Consider the following 16559-nt stretch of genomic DNA (forward strand, 5'->3'; position numbering starts at 1 on the left):
AAAAATGAGCCCAGGTCCCCTGACGTCACAGTGCATGCCAGTAAAATATGACAACAAAAAAGAAAGAAACACGGAATTTCATACCGGAAAAAGGTCCAAAGAGCTCTTTCTCATAAAAGCAGAGAGTATTTGTCACATTTGGAGGCAACCGTTTGTTTTGCTTTTATTCCTTCAGTGGTCTGAGGAGAGGAGATGTAGGAGCTGCCTGTTAGACAGCTCTGAATCCAGCACCTTCCCAAGCACCTGCGCGCTGCTGGGTACCGCCTTTCTGCCCGTTGGCAGCCTGCTGCCAGCAGGGAACTGGAACCCAAGCAGCAATTTTGTTCCAAAGGAAATCTGCCTTTATTGTTTTATCCCTGGTTTTAATTTACTCTGTTAGTACCATCTGCTCTCATTTTAATTACTTTTTGTTAAGGCCACCTGTTCTGGTAATATATTATTTTTTTTTTTTTTTAATGTATACAGGTTTCTTTGAAATAGACCTATCGGATGCCCTATATAAGGAGCATGCCGTGCGTTTTCCAAGCAGTGTGTGTTTATAGGTGGACATGAATATTTCAAGGTAGGTTGTGCTACCCATGAGGACACCTTCTTGTAAAGTCAGAAGGGTTTCCCCCCAGAATACTAGACCATGAGATAAATTACGTCCTTCCAGGGAAGAAAAAAAAACCAAACCAAAAGCCTGCAAATAAGGGGTTTGGGAAAATTCATTTCATAGCAGATGTTCTTTAGTGTGGAGGTTGTGTTTTTGCCTTTTCACAGTGGGAAGGGTGCGTTGCCCTCCTGGGGCCGAGGGATCCTGAGTTTTACAGAAACAGTCGTCGGTTTTGCGAACCCAGCAGACTGTGTCCAGCGCTGCTTCTCATGGGAGGACCAGCGTTTGCAACACAGAGCAGGAGAACACACTGTGATCTCTTGCGCACAGCTACTTGCAGGCTTCGCTCTTGGATGGTGTTTGCCGTGCCTTACCCATGCGTGCAACCGCGTACGAGGGCTTCGCGCACATGGTAGGAAGGGGGCTGGTCAGACGATGCCTCATCTGTTCTACCTCAGAGCTGTGGTGGAATCGCAGAAGATGGGATGTGACCCCATCCGAGCAGCTCAACAAAGCGGTGCGGAATGTCTGATGAGCCAACGACCCTGCGGCACAATTATACTTTGAGGTTTGTTCTTGCTGCAGATTTCCAGTTGCCACTTCTTCTTGTCGCAGATAGGCAGTAGATATAAACGTGTTGAAACCAACATCTTAACTGTAATCTATGCCTTCAGTGCTTGAGATAGTGGAATATTCAGACTTCAGATAAAGAAATACTGTTAGTTAATCAAGAAAAATACAAATAAAGTAGAGGCCTACTCTGAGCCTCTCTTCTTTGGCACAGCAAGAAGTATAAAAGCTATAAGTATTAAAGATTTGGAGTTAAGCATATTAAAAGCTCCGCTTACACGTTTGAAATACTATGTTCCCGGTTACTCAGTACATTGTATTGCTGAGTAAGGAGGCGCGACGGAGAATTGAGATGTGCTGGTTGGATGCAGACCTCTCTGGCAGGTTGAACTACTGTAAAATCCGTAGTTCTGAAGGAGCGTCTAATGGCATTGGGAACAGTCTCCTTTTCCACATCCCTGCCCTGTCTATGCTTTGGTGATTCCATAAATGGTGAGGTGGGAAGAGGCTACCGAGGCTGAAATAAGGGAGCATACTTCAATTGGCAGTGCTTGCAGCAAAGAGGAAAGTGCTTGATCGTCTTCCCTTCATGCTTGGTTGGTGTTCGGCTTTTCAGTCCGAGTCGGAATCTGAGTCCTCATCTGGAATTTAAAAGAAGGAAGAATAGTGAAAATGAAAACTGGCAATCTCCACACCAGCTTTAGCTCTTGCTGGGAGAGAGCCGCTGCTCTTCGGTGGGGGTCTGCTTCAAAGGATGCGGCGTAGTTAGCAAAAGGCTTGTAAAATGACAGTTCTTGCTAATGTGACGGAGCTCTACATGGTGTTTCAAAGGACTTGAGAAACGCTGCCGGGAGGCACTTAGACCACTACAAGGTAGATAACAGTTCAGAGGAAAGAAGTTGCAGGTATTATGGTTAGCATGACCACCAAGGGGAAGTCTGCTGCAGACAGGCTTCCTGAACTAGAACGTTGCCGCTTGCTGTGGGACACTGTTACACACTGCCCGTTCAACGTATCGGAAAGGCAGAAGCTTTAAGGCTTTCAGACGTTAAGAAATGCCGATAGGCCTATAGAGGTATGTCTTGCCCAAGCTCGAGACGCGGCTTGCAGGGAAGCAAGGGATTTCTGGCCCCGGCAGTCGAGAGCTACAGCACCACTGCGAGTTTGGTGCTGGAGGAACAGGACCGCAGGGCAGAGCCCTTCTGGCATGGTCAAATCATCAACACAGAGCTGCGTGGCTGCATATTTGTAAATTTATATCTTTCTCTCTCCATCTCCAGGGAAACGGGATCTAATCTTTAGCCTGATTTTGTACCCGTGTGACTTGGTCTTCTTCTGAGGTCAGTTCAGTTTGTGGGGACAGTTTTCAGTCTAACAGTCTGTTTCCTACGATCTGTTCCTTTGATTCTTCTTTTCCTTGTGTCTCTTTCTGGCCTAAACCTTGCAAAACAGTCTACCAAAATACCTAGAAAAGACTGTTAGCGTTACTATATACCTTCTAGGATTCTGTATGCGTGTCCTGGGTGTTTGTTTTTGAGGGTTTTTGTGGGTTTGGGGTTTGTGTGGGGTGTATTTTGGGGTTTGTGGATTTTTTGTTTGTTTGTTTATAGGTGTGGAGCAGTCTTTCTCATCTGTGTGGGTGCCACGAGTAGTATCCCAGGGGCACGATGCCTGATTTGGGGTACTGCAAAAGAGCTACCTGTGTCCTGACTTGACTTGAAATGGGTTTGGACCCCCAGCAGCGGGTCCCTCTCTTTATCTTTGCCTGCGTGGATCTGTCTGATTTGAGGTAGACTGTACCTCCTGTATGAGAAAGAGATTTGATAGCAATCGTTAATTTTATGCTGTGTGGCCCTTGGATTTCAAGGCCGTTTGCCCACAGATGCTCAAAGCTTGACCCTGAATAAGAGGCAATCATGATAAAGAGATGATAAAGAGAAAAGCACTACTGGACATAAAAGACTGTGGACTAAAGGATGTTAATTATTAAGTTATCAGAAGAAAATCAGATGGTTATGATGGGAGGAAGAAAGTCTGTGATGCACAATAATTTCTGTAATTGGATTCGGGGCCTTTCAAAAGTTAGATGGTGCAAAACTCAGAAACTTCACGTTCCTGGCTTGCTACTTATCTTTAGAAATCACTTGTTGTATTTTAAGACTAAGCAGCTTCATAATTCAGCATAGTTGTGTCATACAAAACCAAGGTAGCCGAGAATAGAAGCTATTACTAAGTGAGTGTATTGCTTCCCTGTGAAGGGTGAAATGGAGAAGAAAATCTCACGTTACACGCTCGTTTAATCAAAACAGGGAGTTCTACCTACCTTCTGACTTGCGCTCTTCAGGGGCATCAGAACTGCCTTGCTTGAGAAAAGTAACCAGGTCATTAAAGGTGATGTAGAAATCAATGGCATACACTATTGTGGCTACAAATCCAAACACCTAAAATGGCAAAATAATACTCTCTTTGACAACAGTTCACGTCCGTCAATGACAAACCAAAATAAGCCTCAGTGACACCAAACAAATTCTTAACGAAAACTTGGGCTTGATTTTTTGTCTTTTTTTTTGGCCTGTGCCGTTCTAAAAAGCCAGGGGAGGGAAATGTCTTGTGACCCATCGGCAGTCGCTCTGTCAGATGTGCCCTCAGCCCTTGCCCAGGCTACATCCCCCTCTGGCTCTGGGCTCGTTCGGAGCTCGTCCTGCACCTCCAGCAGCCCAGGCATCTCTTTGCCGCCAAGAAATCACCTCCATTTCTCTGGAAGTAATTTTTGTACTGGTTTGCAAGGAGCCATGCCTATTGCAGAGTGAACTAGATCGAAATAAAATGATTCTGGCGTTACCTATTTAGTGTCAAAGCAGCCGCAGCGTGGCGAGACCAGGCTGGTTTTCAGGCTGAGAAGCTTGGCTAAATGCTATGTTGCATTGCTCCACGTCTAAACCAAGCGAGGAAGTTTAAAACAAGATCTTTCTTTGGAAATTGTGCGTGACTTGGGATGGTTTGGTAAGGGTTGCTGGCTAACACTACTGGGGGTTGTTCTTCCCAATCTTTTAAAAATTATTATGCAAATTTTATTTATGTTGCATACATTATTGATGCTTAGAGTCAAGTGGCAGATGGAGAGGCTGTATTTTATTTCTGAACACAAAATGCTGATGACGAAGGCTCTCTCCTGGGCAGTCCCTATACTGGAGGGTAAAATGACACTGCTCTTGTTTCAGCTCATCCGAGTAAAATTAAGCAGGAGAGGCAGGAGGTTGAAATTACTTAATTTAGACTGTCCTTAGTAGTTACAGGTTTGATAACTTTATTATTATTATTCCTTCCATTCAAGGATCTTGATGTTCTTTGCAGGAACAGAGAAGGTTCTTCCCTGTACAGCTGGTGAAATTGCAAAGCAGAACAGATGCCTTCCCTAGGTAGTACAGTTAACACTGAGCAGCGCTGTTAGGATGAAAAAACTATTCATTGATTCAAAACCTGTTTTTCTAAATAACCGACCATTTCTTCCTGGCTTTGGGCAAATCTAATTCTCAGTTAGTTAACTGAAGAAGCTTCTCCTACTTGCAATGGCGTCAAAATTGAATTGTTTCTAAACTACGTCCGTAGGCGGTTCACCAAAATGCCAAAGTGGAAAGCTCATGTCTACTTACTCCTCCTGCTTTCGATGCGCCGTCGTTATATCTTGAGACAGCAGCAATTGAAATGGCAAAGTAAATAATGGCAGCAGTGACGCACCGTAAGAAATCCTGTAATATAAGCAATGTTGCGTTCTCAGATTAGTCATGTAATTGCAACATAAAAAATTCTCTAAACAACGGTTAAAACCCTCTGTTGTTGCGTCAGCGGACTCGCCTGATGCTGGAGTGTGACTCTGGCCTGGTATTTGGTAGCGGATGTTCATCTGGGAAGTATTTTTAAATCAGAGATGACCAGAGTCTCGGCATTAGCTTCTGCTCTCACAGGTGTGGGTATAAATCTGACTTTTAACATGCTGGTGTTGGGCAGACCTGTCTGCAGGCTGAGGAGGGCCATCTTTCTGTGGCATTTAGCCTGGAGCGCAGCAAGGGCTCTAATAGAAGGGTCATTGGAACGGCCTTAGAAAGTCTCATCTCTAAGCAGAACTCCTGTGGTACCAAAGGCTCCGGAGGAGCGTACCAGTTCCCGTGGGGAACCGGCGTGTGCTCGTTTCTATATAAGAGTGGGGCTGTCTTTAGGAACTCCTCACTTAGGAACTAAACACTTTGTTTAGTGTTCAAAACTGTGATTTGTACTTAGTATGTACACCTGTAACTCCCAACAGCAACCCTCACGCGACCATACCCCTTGCTGTCATGGGAATATGTGCTTCCGCGGCTGAGACGGCAGCGCTGCAGCGCAGGGGCCGTGCCCTACAGCCCCAGCAGCGAGGGGCTGGAGCGAGAGCGTCCCTGAACTGTGTGTTAAATAAAGAGCCGTGATCCCCCGGGCACGTGTAAATCATGTGAGCTGCACTAAGGGTATCTTCACCTCTGCTCACAATTAAGTCTTCTGCCTTTTCAGAACAGATGGATGAATGAGATACTGTCTCAAAACACAAACCCTACAAGAAAATGGACTCTCCTGAAGTCAGGACGAGGCCAATGATCTACGTTCTGTGGCTGGAGTGTATTATGGTGATGGACATACTAAACATACAAGTACTTTTGTTGGTCTTAGTTCTAGAATCAGATGCATGTAGAAAATGGGAAAAGGACGGAACTGAGATTGCCATCTGAAACCCACGCACACTGCCATAGAGTCACTGCTGTAGTTTCATCCACCAGTGGCCTTGCTAATGTTATTTTCATACATTGAGAGCTCTAATTCAAGTCTCGCTATGATGAACTGTCGCTAGACTGTACCAAAAGAGAATCCAAATCCAGTAGATTGGCTTTTTTTTAAGAAAAAGTATTAGAACTGTGAGAGAAACGCTCCCTTTGCCATGTATGGCTGAAGCGAGAGAGACCTCCAGTGGCCACTGTGCAGCGATCACCTGCGGCCACGGCCCTGAGCACCCCCAGCGCCCAGCCAGGGGTCTCCGTGCTGCCCGGGAGCATCGGCCGCCAGGAGCCGCAGGGCTCCCCCGCAACAAAAGCAGCTGCCAGTTTGGCGGCGCGTGAGTACGACTCTGCATCTCAACAGCACTTACCTGAGAATTCCAAAACATTTCAGTATATGCATCGCTGTACAGCATGCCTCAGTTTCCCCATTTGTAAGGGCGGTGATACTAAGGAGACCCCAGCAGTGGTCAGAGCTGATGTTGCCCGCTCCTGAAGATCCAGCCCCAAGGCATTTGCCAGGAATCGGGCAGAAATTCTGTGCTTTAATAAAACCAGGCTTTGTGTCGGCACCAAGAAAGCGACAGTGCGTAGTACAGCACAGTTTAAGGAGCGCTTTGGGACCTTTTGAATGAGAGGCAAGACGGACGAGTTTCTAGTGAGGAGGTGGAGTTGTTAACAGTCAGCCTAAACTCCCGTACAGTCCCTTTTACTCGTATTATACTGTACAATGAAATCTGTGGTTTTATATTGCGCATTTCACTTACCGTCAAAGGCCAGTAGAGCCCTTTAAACTTCTCATTAAGTTTGGAGGCGTAGGCAAAAAAAAGAAACAGTGCCAGCAGAAACTCGAGGAGTGGGGCCATCATGAAAGGGGCAGCTAGCGATGCAATATAGCAGATAAAGATGATAAATGACAGCACCTAGAATAAAGGGAAAACCCGAGTTATTCGCATGGCATAGCAGAGCCTCAGGCAGCTCAGCAGCTTTATTCTCCCTGCGCGTTCCTGTCGGTGCTGCTGGGGATGGCATATCTTGCTTCCTACTCTTTTTTTTTTTCCTTGGGCTAAATGAATTTTCTTGTTTAGCATGGAATAAATCTAAAGTAATGGCATTTATTTCAATGCGTGTGAAATCGACTTTCCAGAGAGCTCGGTGGATTTGCTGCTCTCCGAGTCAGTAATTTGCTCTGGATTGTAAACAGTTCTGACAACATAATTCTGAGAGTAGAGTGAGGCATTGCCGAGCGAGCAGAGCTTTAAGCTTTCAACCGTGACAGCTCTCATTTGAAATCCAAATCATCGCTCAGATAGCCCAAAGTAACTCGGCATTTGTAATCTTCTTAGAGTTGAAAGAAAAACGTCTGCTCTCGATGGATAGAAAAGAGCTGAGAATGAATCCTGTGATTTCTGGAAGTCTCTGGTTCTACTTTCCCAGTGTAGACAGCTGTTTCGAAGAGCAATAGGATCGATAACTCCCACAGGTTTGTTCTATCTCCATGATGTTTCCTAACTCTACAAAACAAGAAAAATGGCATTTGGTTTCCCATTCAATTAAAGTACCTTTGGAATATAGTTTATGGCTCAAAATAGAAAGTTTCATAATGGGAAAATAGCTAAAGAACATGCATTTTCACCTAAACTGGACAGTACCAAAGTGCTGTGCTACACTTCTGGACGTCCGGCTGCTGTATTTGCATGTGAAAGGGGGAGAAACCCTGGAGAAACTTCGTAAAATTGTCAAATGCCGTACTGGGAGTTGGTCACCTCCGAGAAGAGGCTCCAGCCCTACTGCTCTACTGCCTCACCGGTAACTGGTTGCCATTTTCTTCAAATTAGCTTAAAATCAAAAAAGCAGCTAGCATACTGAATAAAACCTGTTCTGCAAGTGTGAGTATTATGCGCTCGCTCACGCGGAGCTGCTCCGCTCAGCCTCTCCTGGGGACAAATCTCTGCCTTCGCAGTGCTCAGCGATGCTCCTGCTCAGCGCAGCGGTAGCCGCTGTTTGAGCAGCAGATTACAAGGATTTTTCAAACTTCTAAATTGGGACAGTGACGTTCTCACTCATATAAATACAGAAAATAGCTGTATTATCTTCCCCCAGATGGCACGTCTGAAGGCAGATGTGGCTTCTTGAAAAGCGTTAAAGTTTTTGACTGCGGTGATCAATGCATTGGCCTCATTAAATTTCAGATCTATGGCTTTCTCTGCTTGCTGCTACCGTGTGTTCCTGGGAACCACCTGTACCTCAAAAAAAAAAAAAATCATTATTATACTTGAAAGATAAGGCTCCTGTAATTAATTATTAATTAATAATTGCTCCTCCTAGAGGTCAGTCAACCCTCAAATACGCATATCAAGTGAACCCATTTAGGGGGCAACTAAGCAGTTCAATCCTGCTGAAATAACGTCTTAATTGAATTAATTAAAACCTTATTCTAAGCCTGGTTTCAGGGGGAAAGCAGTCAGTTCTTGACCAGGACGCTAATAACTGGAGTGTATTGTTTTCATCCATTAGGACTTGGCGGTAACGTTTGAGAGGATGTGACATTTTTAGTAAGATACTATATTTATCTTAAAATGCCTATGCATTGTTCGTGTTTCATCGGGTTGTAAGAAACTGATCTGGTACAATAAGAGTTCACTACTGTGTTGAGGCCTGTTACCTGTTAATACTCACCCTATTTGCTGTTATTTACCCTCTTATTATTTGCCTATTGCTTACATGGCCTCTTTGCGGGTTTTTCTAGAGTTTTCATATAGTGGAGGGAACTCATTCAATGTATCTTATCCTTAATGGGGTATTTTGTTTCTGTGAATGAAGAGTGATACGCACTGTTTGACGAGAGGCGGATATAACAGTGCTTAAAACTGCCGAGAAGAGAGAGGACTGTTTCCTCCTTCCTCTTGCACTGCCTGTTCCCTTCCCACCCCCACGGAATAGGAACAGAAAGGAGTGGACTTCAGCTTTGTGAATCTGCTTCACTCGCATTTCTGGAACATAATTTAGACGTCATTTCATGTTTTCTTGGTTTAAACAGAAATCACTGTCACCAGGACGTTTTTCCTTACTTGTTCTGGGGTTAAAAAAAATAAAAATCTCTTCCTTTTAGTGGCTAAAGGGATGTGTGTGACAGCTGAGCTGTAGAGACAGCCAAGTCCACGGGGACGAGCAGCGGCAGGGAGGGGACGTGTTCAGGATGGGTCCCACCAACCAGCAGCAGAACATTAGACCTGAACTAAACTCGGTAGATCTCTTCTGAAAGAATTAAACGCGGTGTTAAATAATGCATCGTACTACAGCAGCGAGGGGAGGTAGAGAGGCAAATTCCAGGCACAGCAGAGATCACTTTGATCTCAATTCTGTTCGATGCGGTCACTGCCTCTATACAGAGAAAAAGCTTTTTTCTGTCAGAAGCGCCAACTGTTGGGTGAAACGAAGAGCCTTTGTGTTCTCTTGAGCTCAGCCTTATGGTGATTTGTGTAACTCGGGGTTCCCGCTGTCTGCCCCGATGGCCCTGGGCAGGTCCGTGTGGTGGACCTGCCGGTCTAACGGCTCCGCACCCAAACAGAAGCGTGTTTTGGGGCAGGAGCAGCCGAGGAGCTCTGCTGAGTGTGCCGGCGGGATTGTGGCCGGGGCGCAGGGTATGCACCGAACAGGCAAAAAAGGATCAGTCTGAGCATTTCAGGTTTCCAATGCGCTCCGACCCGGAGAAGCTGGCATTGGGGAAATACTAGTTGTCCGTGTTTAACTCTAGCGAACAGGCCAGGTACCCGCTCCAAGCAGCCCCTCGGATATTGGTGGGGCGGCAGCAGTCCCTGCTGCCTGTTCCCCAGCCCTGGTGGACTGTCGTTGTGCGTTGGCCGTCCCCACCGTGAGCGGTGGGCTCATGCCTGGCCCAGCGCCCCGCTCCTGACCCTCCTCGGCAGCACCCGTTGTGCAGCAAAAGAGCACGTCGAGGCCACGTTAAGAAAAAAAGAAACAACACCAAAACACCTTTGATTTGCAAGAAGTGCCTTGATTTCAATGGATTATTGATGATAATAGTAACAGGGAAAGAATCCGGAGTGTGAGAATTGCTCTCCAATTAAGCATCGTTCCTCATTTTGGAGACATTCGGAGCCTGAAATGGCCCGAGGAATGTTTTATGTGAAATACGCATCTAAAAAATAGCGGACCAGATTTTGAGAATGAAGGCTTGAAACACGGTATTTTTAGATGCTCTGGTCTTCACTGAGGCAAGGCTGGAAGGTGCTGGAAGGGCGGTCAGGCAGGTTTTGGAAAGAACAAGAGAAACAAAAGGCAGGAGGAGCCTGAAGGCTCCGTTGGGCGACAGCTACGGTGCTACAGCTTGTTCTTCGCGTTTCTATTTTTGTCTGCGAGTGGCTGCATCACAGCCTTATCAGTAACTTGGGGGTAGCCCTGTGTCATACAGGAGCCCACAAAGCTGTCGGCATTTCTCTTCCTTTAGAGCTCATTTCTCCTTCTGACAGGTGGAGCGCGTGGACTCCCTGAGCAATACTGGATATTATCGCTTACTATCTCTTCTGAATTATAAAAGTGAGTAGGTTTCCTGTTACCTTGTCTGACCACTTAATTGCAGGGCTACTAACTGAAGCATTTGATGTCATCTAAATATTTGGTAATTTTAAAAATATACCTCTCCCCCCACAACACAGACTGATGTGCCAGTCTGTACCCAGAAACAATGAACACCGACCTACTCACTTTTCCAGACTTCAAGTCTTTGGGACAAGCATGTGGCAAACTGAACGTTGCTCTAAAAATGACAGACTCAAAGTCAACCTTCAGCTTATGGCCTGACCCCTCTGTAGACCATCAAGCGAACCACTGTACATCACACTTGTTCCATGCCTTTTATCCTGAAGCTGTGTGTTTAAAAGCGATTTCAGAGAAAGGTCCAGCAATGGGATATCATCATTTTTCTAACAGCTCCATGTCTATGCTGAAAAAAAACCCCAAACCCCAAACCACCAGCTAGAGAGGAAGTTCGTGAGGCTTATTTGCTGCGAGTTCATTATTTCCAGCATGTTCAGACTCAGAAAGCACTGCTGCTTCTGGGAGGGGGGGAAAAAACTAGTAGTGTTTTATCAGTTTTGCCCATTTGTATTTACAGAGGGGGTTTCTGTCTCCTTTGGGATTACGTCCTCGGCACTGAGAGCAGCTTAGGCGTCCGAGTAGCCCCTGCGCTGCTGCTGAACGGTCGGTGTGATTGCTGCCAGCTTCACTCAGGGGGGATATTTGGATGCAGAAAGCTCTAGTGCAGCAAAGAGCAGAGCAGCCTCCTTTCATAGTCTGGCAGTGGTAACATTTTAAACAATCCTGGCAAAAAAAGAGGCGCGATTCTTCATTCAGCACCTTTTTTTTTTTTTTTTTTTGTGGGAATGGGCACGTATGTAACAGAGAAAACTATTACATATTACTTTTTTTTTTAAAGGAACTTCTTTGGTATTGTGTTTCAAAAAGTAATTGTCTCCTATGTAATTATTACTTAATATTGTGTTCCTGGGCTTTTTAAACTGGCCAGGCATGATGGAGTTAGATTTTATCATATAACCAGCTCGCAATAAGCTATAAGCCGCAGAAAAGGTTTGCTTCAACAGGTTTACAAGCGGCTCGCGGTGATCTCTTTTGGGCAAGGGTGCATTTTGTTATTGTTTATTGGCAGAGAGAGAAAGTAGATCACTTAGTGGTCTCTGCCAGTCAGTTACATCTTCTCCATCGTTACTTGCCATGAAGTTCTTGGTTCCCCCAGAATTAGCTGTAAGGGTCACCGTCTGCTACAGACCCAGAGGAAGGCACAGGGCTTGTCCTGGAAGGAGCCTTTACACAGAGCAGCTGGAAGTTCCAGTTATGAAGGTCAGTTCAGAGAAGACTGAAAAGAGAGAAGAAAGACAGGAAAAGCAGAGAAAACCAGCCACAGTGATTTCTTTGCCCTTTGTGTCACCACAAAGGTGACAACCTTGTACAGGACAACCTTACATATTCATAGGTAAAACATTCTATGATTCTATGACACAGTATAGAATAATAGAATGGCTTGGGTTGGAAGGGACCTTGAAGACCATCTGGTTCCAAACCCCCTGCCCTGGGCAGGGACACCTCCCCCCCGCCCAGGTTGCTCCCAGCCCCGTCCAACCTGGCCTTGAACACGTCCGGGGATGGGGCAGCCACAGCTTCTCGGGGCACCCTGCGCCAGGGGCTCACCACCCACACAGGAGAGAATTTCTTCCTAATATCTCATGTAAATCTCCCCTCTTCAGGTTTGAAGCCATTCCCCCTTGTCCCATGGCTCCCCTCCCTGATCAAGAGTCTCTTCCCAGCTCTCCTGGAGCCCCTTTAGGGACTGGAAGGGGCTCTAAGGTCTCTGTGGACCCTTCTCTTCTCCAGGCTGAACCCCCCCAACTCCCTCAGCCTGTCCTCCCAGCAGAGGGGCTCCAGCCCTATTTTTTATTAAAAAAAAAATAAAAATGTAGTGCCACTGCATACTGGCTTCAGGGGACTAAGGAAATGCCAATTAAAGTAGACACCAGAAGAAACACAAAAGCTTGACTGAAATAGCCAGGGTGAGCGGCAGAATGTGTAGATGTGGAACTTGCCCGGACACGCTCTGGTGGCAGGTATGAGCGTAGCTGTGAAATGGTTCCGACACAGCACAGACAGAACTGAAAAATGCATCTCTTAAGGGGGAAAAGAGTGTGGATGGGATACTGACCTTCAAGACAGAAACTTGAGTATTTAGGAAAAATTAGTAGCTTAAGAGGAGTGTTAAAATATATAGGAGAAATAATGTTATGGGGAGAAAATAGATTGGAAAAAAGAAAGAAAACCAAAATTAACTTGGCAGGTAAAGAATGGTGATTGGGAAGTGGAGGAGCAAGACAGAATACTTGGGATCAAGAGAGACCGCAAAGCTTATGCATGTACGCGTGTTACTGCTTCTTGGTGGCTGCGTAGCTATCCCAGGTGGAATGAAAAATTAATATGGCAGAAAGATCAAAAGGAAAAGGAGTGTGTGTGGGGGGGAAACTTCCTTCTCTGAAAAAAAAAATTGAGATTCTAATTAAGCTTCTAGCAGTAATCAGCTTCATCACCAGCCTAACTGGTTCCGGAGGCAGCACCGGAATGGCCAGACCTGCTCGCCCACGGAGCAGTTTACATCCCGCCATGAAAATTACACCTGAGCATTGCAAAGACCCAGAGTCGGTACGTGTGAAAACGTGTGTAAACGGTGGTTTTACAAAGTGGGTACAGCAGTTCCCTTCAACCTGAAGAAAGCGCTCCCCACCGGCAGCGCTGCGCGCCCTTCCCTGGGACAGAGCCACAGTGTTCCCAGTCACCCCCGGCAGCACGGGAGAGGGGAAGGGGCCGGCGCGAGCGTGGCACTTGTCCTCATTTACACAGTCGGAGTCGGTCCGCCATAATTTATGACAGCTGAACTGACTGTTTGCCACCCACTTCTGCTGGGCGAAACGAGACTTTTTAACGAGGTTACTTCCACCGAGTACACAACCCACGGGGTCACTGGGCTGCGGGGAGCTGCTGACGCCAACTCCCGTTCCCTTTCTGCCACAGACCCAAAAGGAGAAGTACCACCATCTACCCCAGGCAGGGCAGGTTTGCACAGTGCTGCTTTGCTTCGTTGGCGATACATTTTTCAGTATGTGGCGGTTTGCTTTGCGAATGTTGAAGAAACTGCCTTGGCGTCTCCTGCGGCTGAACGGGGAACCTCTGATCCGCCTGCAGAGATGCCGGGATCAGCATGACGTTAAGGACGGGGAAATAAAGTGCATTTCTCGCAACTTGCCAAGCTGCCCAATAATAAGGTGACAGAGATATTGGCAAAAATAATGAGAACCCCATTTTGTTTCTGAACGAAAGACACCATTCAAAATCTGTCCCGACCCCACCCCGCACTAGGGCTGTGTCAAAGAGGGAAAATCAAACATTCAAGACAAGAAATACAAAGCTAAAGATGAAACACGGCTTTAAGCTATGGTAGATTCAGCTGGGACTCATCCTCAATTATTTGGCACCGCGCTTCTCTGATGTATACAGACTGGATTTATTCTGGGGCCTGTGTTGTCCGCGAGGATTTCTGATGGTAAAGCCGAGAGAATGGGAGAGAAACTACTGCTGCCTCCCCTCTGCCAGCAATGGACAGCCTGAGCCCGCGGGCGGCCGCCGCGGGGCACGCAGAAAGCTTCGGCCGAGGGGATTTCAGCGCTGCTTTCTGCCAGCCGAGCCCGGAGCGGCCTTACGAAGGATAAATCCCTGTTTTGTCAAGACAGTGCAGTTTTTATTACTCCAAGGAGGCATAATCAGTACTTCTCTATGACAACAGAAGGGTGAGTCTGATCCCGTGACCGAAACAGTATTCCTCAAATATGTCATCGGTCAGAGATGTTAAAAAGCCAGGCGCTCCGACAGCCAGCGCTCGCGGGCTGTATGCTTGTATGGGAAATTCCAGTGTGTGTGATAGTACATAACAAAAACACGGGCCAAAGGAGCAAAGGTAGTTGACCTTTGGCATCTTCTAAATGTGTTTTTTTGTCCTCTCCAGATGCTGTATGAGTGGTGGTGGGTACCTGGGATTTTTACAGCATTTCTGGTGGAGCTAAGGCAGTCCAAGCCCCGTGCTCTCCACCACTGAAGTTGTCCTCATCTTCCTCTCAGAGCCAGCCTGGCCACCCCCATGGCCGTCCCCATTGCCCCCTGCTGGCACTGCCGGCTTCTGCCCGTTCCTTCCCTCTCTCCTGCTGGAATGTCCCCATTTCCCTCTCTGAGCTGGCACGGGGGACAGCCAGAGACGCCATACACATCTCAACAGTGCTCCATGTACGTGACTACTAGTTTGGGCCGTCCCGGTGTTTGACTACCTGCTGTCAAAACTCCAGCTAAAATTACAGAGAACTTGTGTTAAAATTTCTCATTATTTCTAGTAAAAATGATGTTGAAAGTCTAATTTCAATCATGTAACTTCCTCTTAAAATGTAACTTTTGAGGGTCAAATACCCCTGGGGTAAATTTTCTTGTTCCCTGCCAGGTAGGTGCTGGTTCAGCCAACAGGCTTTAAGCCTTCGCAAGTGAAATACCAGAAAGCATTACACCAAAAATCAAACCCCTGTAATTACCACCAGTCCGGGTCTCAGAACTGGGACCTGAAGGGAAAACCAGTGTGTATTTCTGGGGGAGCGGTGCTTCCCTGGCCAGACTGAGCCTGTTCCTAATGATGATTACCTGATGCTGGCTGATGGGCTCTATCGCAGCGAGGAAGTATGCCCCTCCGTGAGGTCACAGAATCATAGAACGGTTTAGGTTGGAAGGGACCTTGAAGACCATCCAGTTCCACCCCCCTGCCCTGGGCAGGGACACCTCCCCCCAGCCCACGTTGCCCCAAGCCCCGTCCAACCCGGCCTTGAACACCCCCAGGGATGGGGCAGCCACAGCTTCTCGGGGCACCCTGCGCCGGGGGCTCACCGCCCCCACAGGAGAGAATTTCTTCTCAATATCTAATCTAAATCTCCCCTCTTCCAGTTTGAAGCCATTCCCCCTGGGCCTATCACTCCATGCCCTTGTAAAAAGTCCCTCCCCAGCTCTCCTGGAGCCCCTTTAGGCACTGGAAGGGGCTCTGAGGTCTCCCCGGAGACCTCTCTTCTCCAGGCTGAACCCCCCAACTCCCTCAGCCTGTCCTCCCAGCAGAGGGGCTCCAGCCCTATTTTTTATTAAAAAAAAAAATAATGTAGTGCCACTGCATCGTCAGGGACAAACCCAGCTTTGGGAGCGCTGGGGACAACGGCTGAGCGATCGTCACCCCCTGTATGATGCCGCACATGGTAAATTAATGAGTTACATCTTTCCCGAGGCGCTCGGGACGAGGGGACATGGCCGAGCTGCTGCGCGGTGGCCGCGGGGCTCACGCCGCGAAGGGGGTAAATGGCAATCACAGCCGGTTTAAGGGAAAAGATGTTCCTGCGGAAGGGGGGGACAACACACACATTTGGGGCACTGGAAGCTCAACGAGACGAGTACCGCGGTCCGGGCCCGTGTCGGTGGGCTCTGCCCCCGCCCCCCCCCCGCTCCCATCCCGCCCGGCACCGCGGGGGAAGGGGGGGGGGGATGCTCGGAGCCCCCCCCAAAGCCCTGCGAGCCCCCCCCCGGCCCTTACCGACTCGGCGGCGAGGAGCTGGCCCTTGCGGGAGCGGAGGAAGTCCCGGGGGGGCAGGAGGGAGCGCGGCCCGGGCGGCGGCGCGGCGGCCCCCGGCTCCTCCATGGCGGCGGGATGGCGGGGAGGGAGGGAGGGAGGGAGGGAGGGAGGCGGGGGGGGGGAAGGGGGAGTCGTTCTTTTTTTTTCTTTTTTGAAGGAGGGAAGCGGAAATCGTGACACTGCGGAAACGTGAAAAAAAAAAAAGTTTCAGCATCCCCAAATCCGGGGGGACGGACACCGCCCTCCCAGGCACCGATGGGGCTTACAGTACTCCTTTATCTGCCCGCTGTGCCGCCCCGGGGGTGGGGTTATTTTCGTATATTCTGAACATGAAAATAAAATAAATAATAAAAAAAACCACCCGAAC

The 16559-nt window shown here is 47.7% G+C and overlaps 1 protein-coding gene across 1 annotated transcript; it reads right to left on the reverse strand.

Annotated features, from left to right (window-relative positions):
* Positions 1-1497: 1497 nt before the first annotated feature.
* On the reverse strand, positions 1498-16258 carry CMTM3 (CKLF like MARVEL transmembrane domain containing 3; the record flags this gene model as incomplete). The annotated part of the gene is made up of 5 exons (XM_082489165.1): positions 1498-1806; positions 3489-3606; positions 4819-4914; positions 6732-6887; positions 16154-16258. The coding sequence occupies 5 exons, from the start codon at positions 16256-16258 to the stop codon at positions 1778-1780; spliced, it is 504 nt and encodes a 167-aa protein (XP_082345291.1). The 3' UTR covers positions 1498-1777.
* Positions 16259-16559: the final 301 nt, after the last annotated feature.

Source organism: Vanellus vanellus (genome assembly GCF_965231255.1).
Source record: "Vanellus vanellus genome assembly, chromosome: 12".
NCBI lineage: Eukaryota > Metazoa > Chordata > Aves > Charadriiformes > Charadriidae > Vanellus > Vanellus vanellus.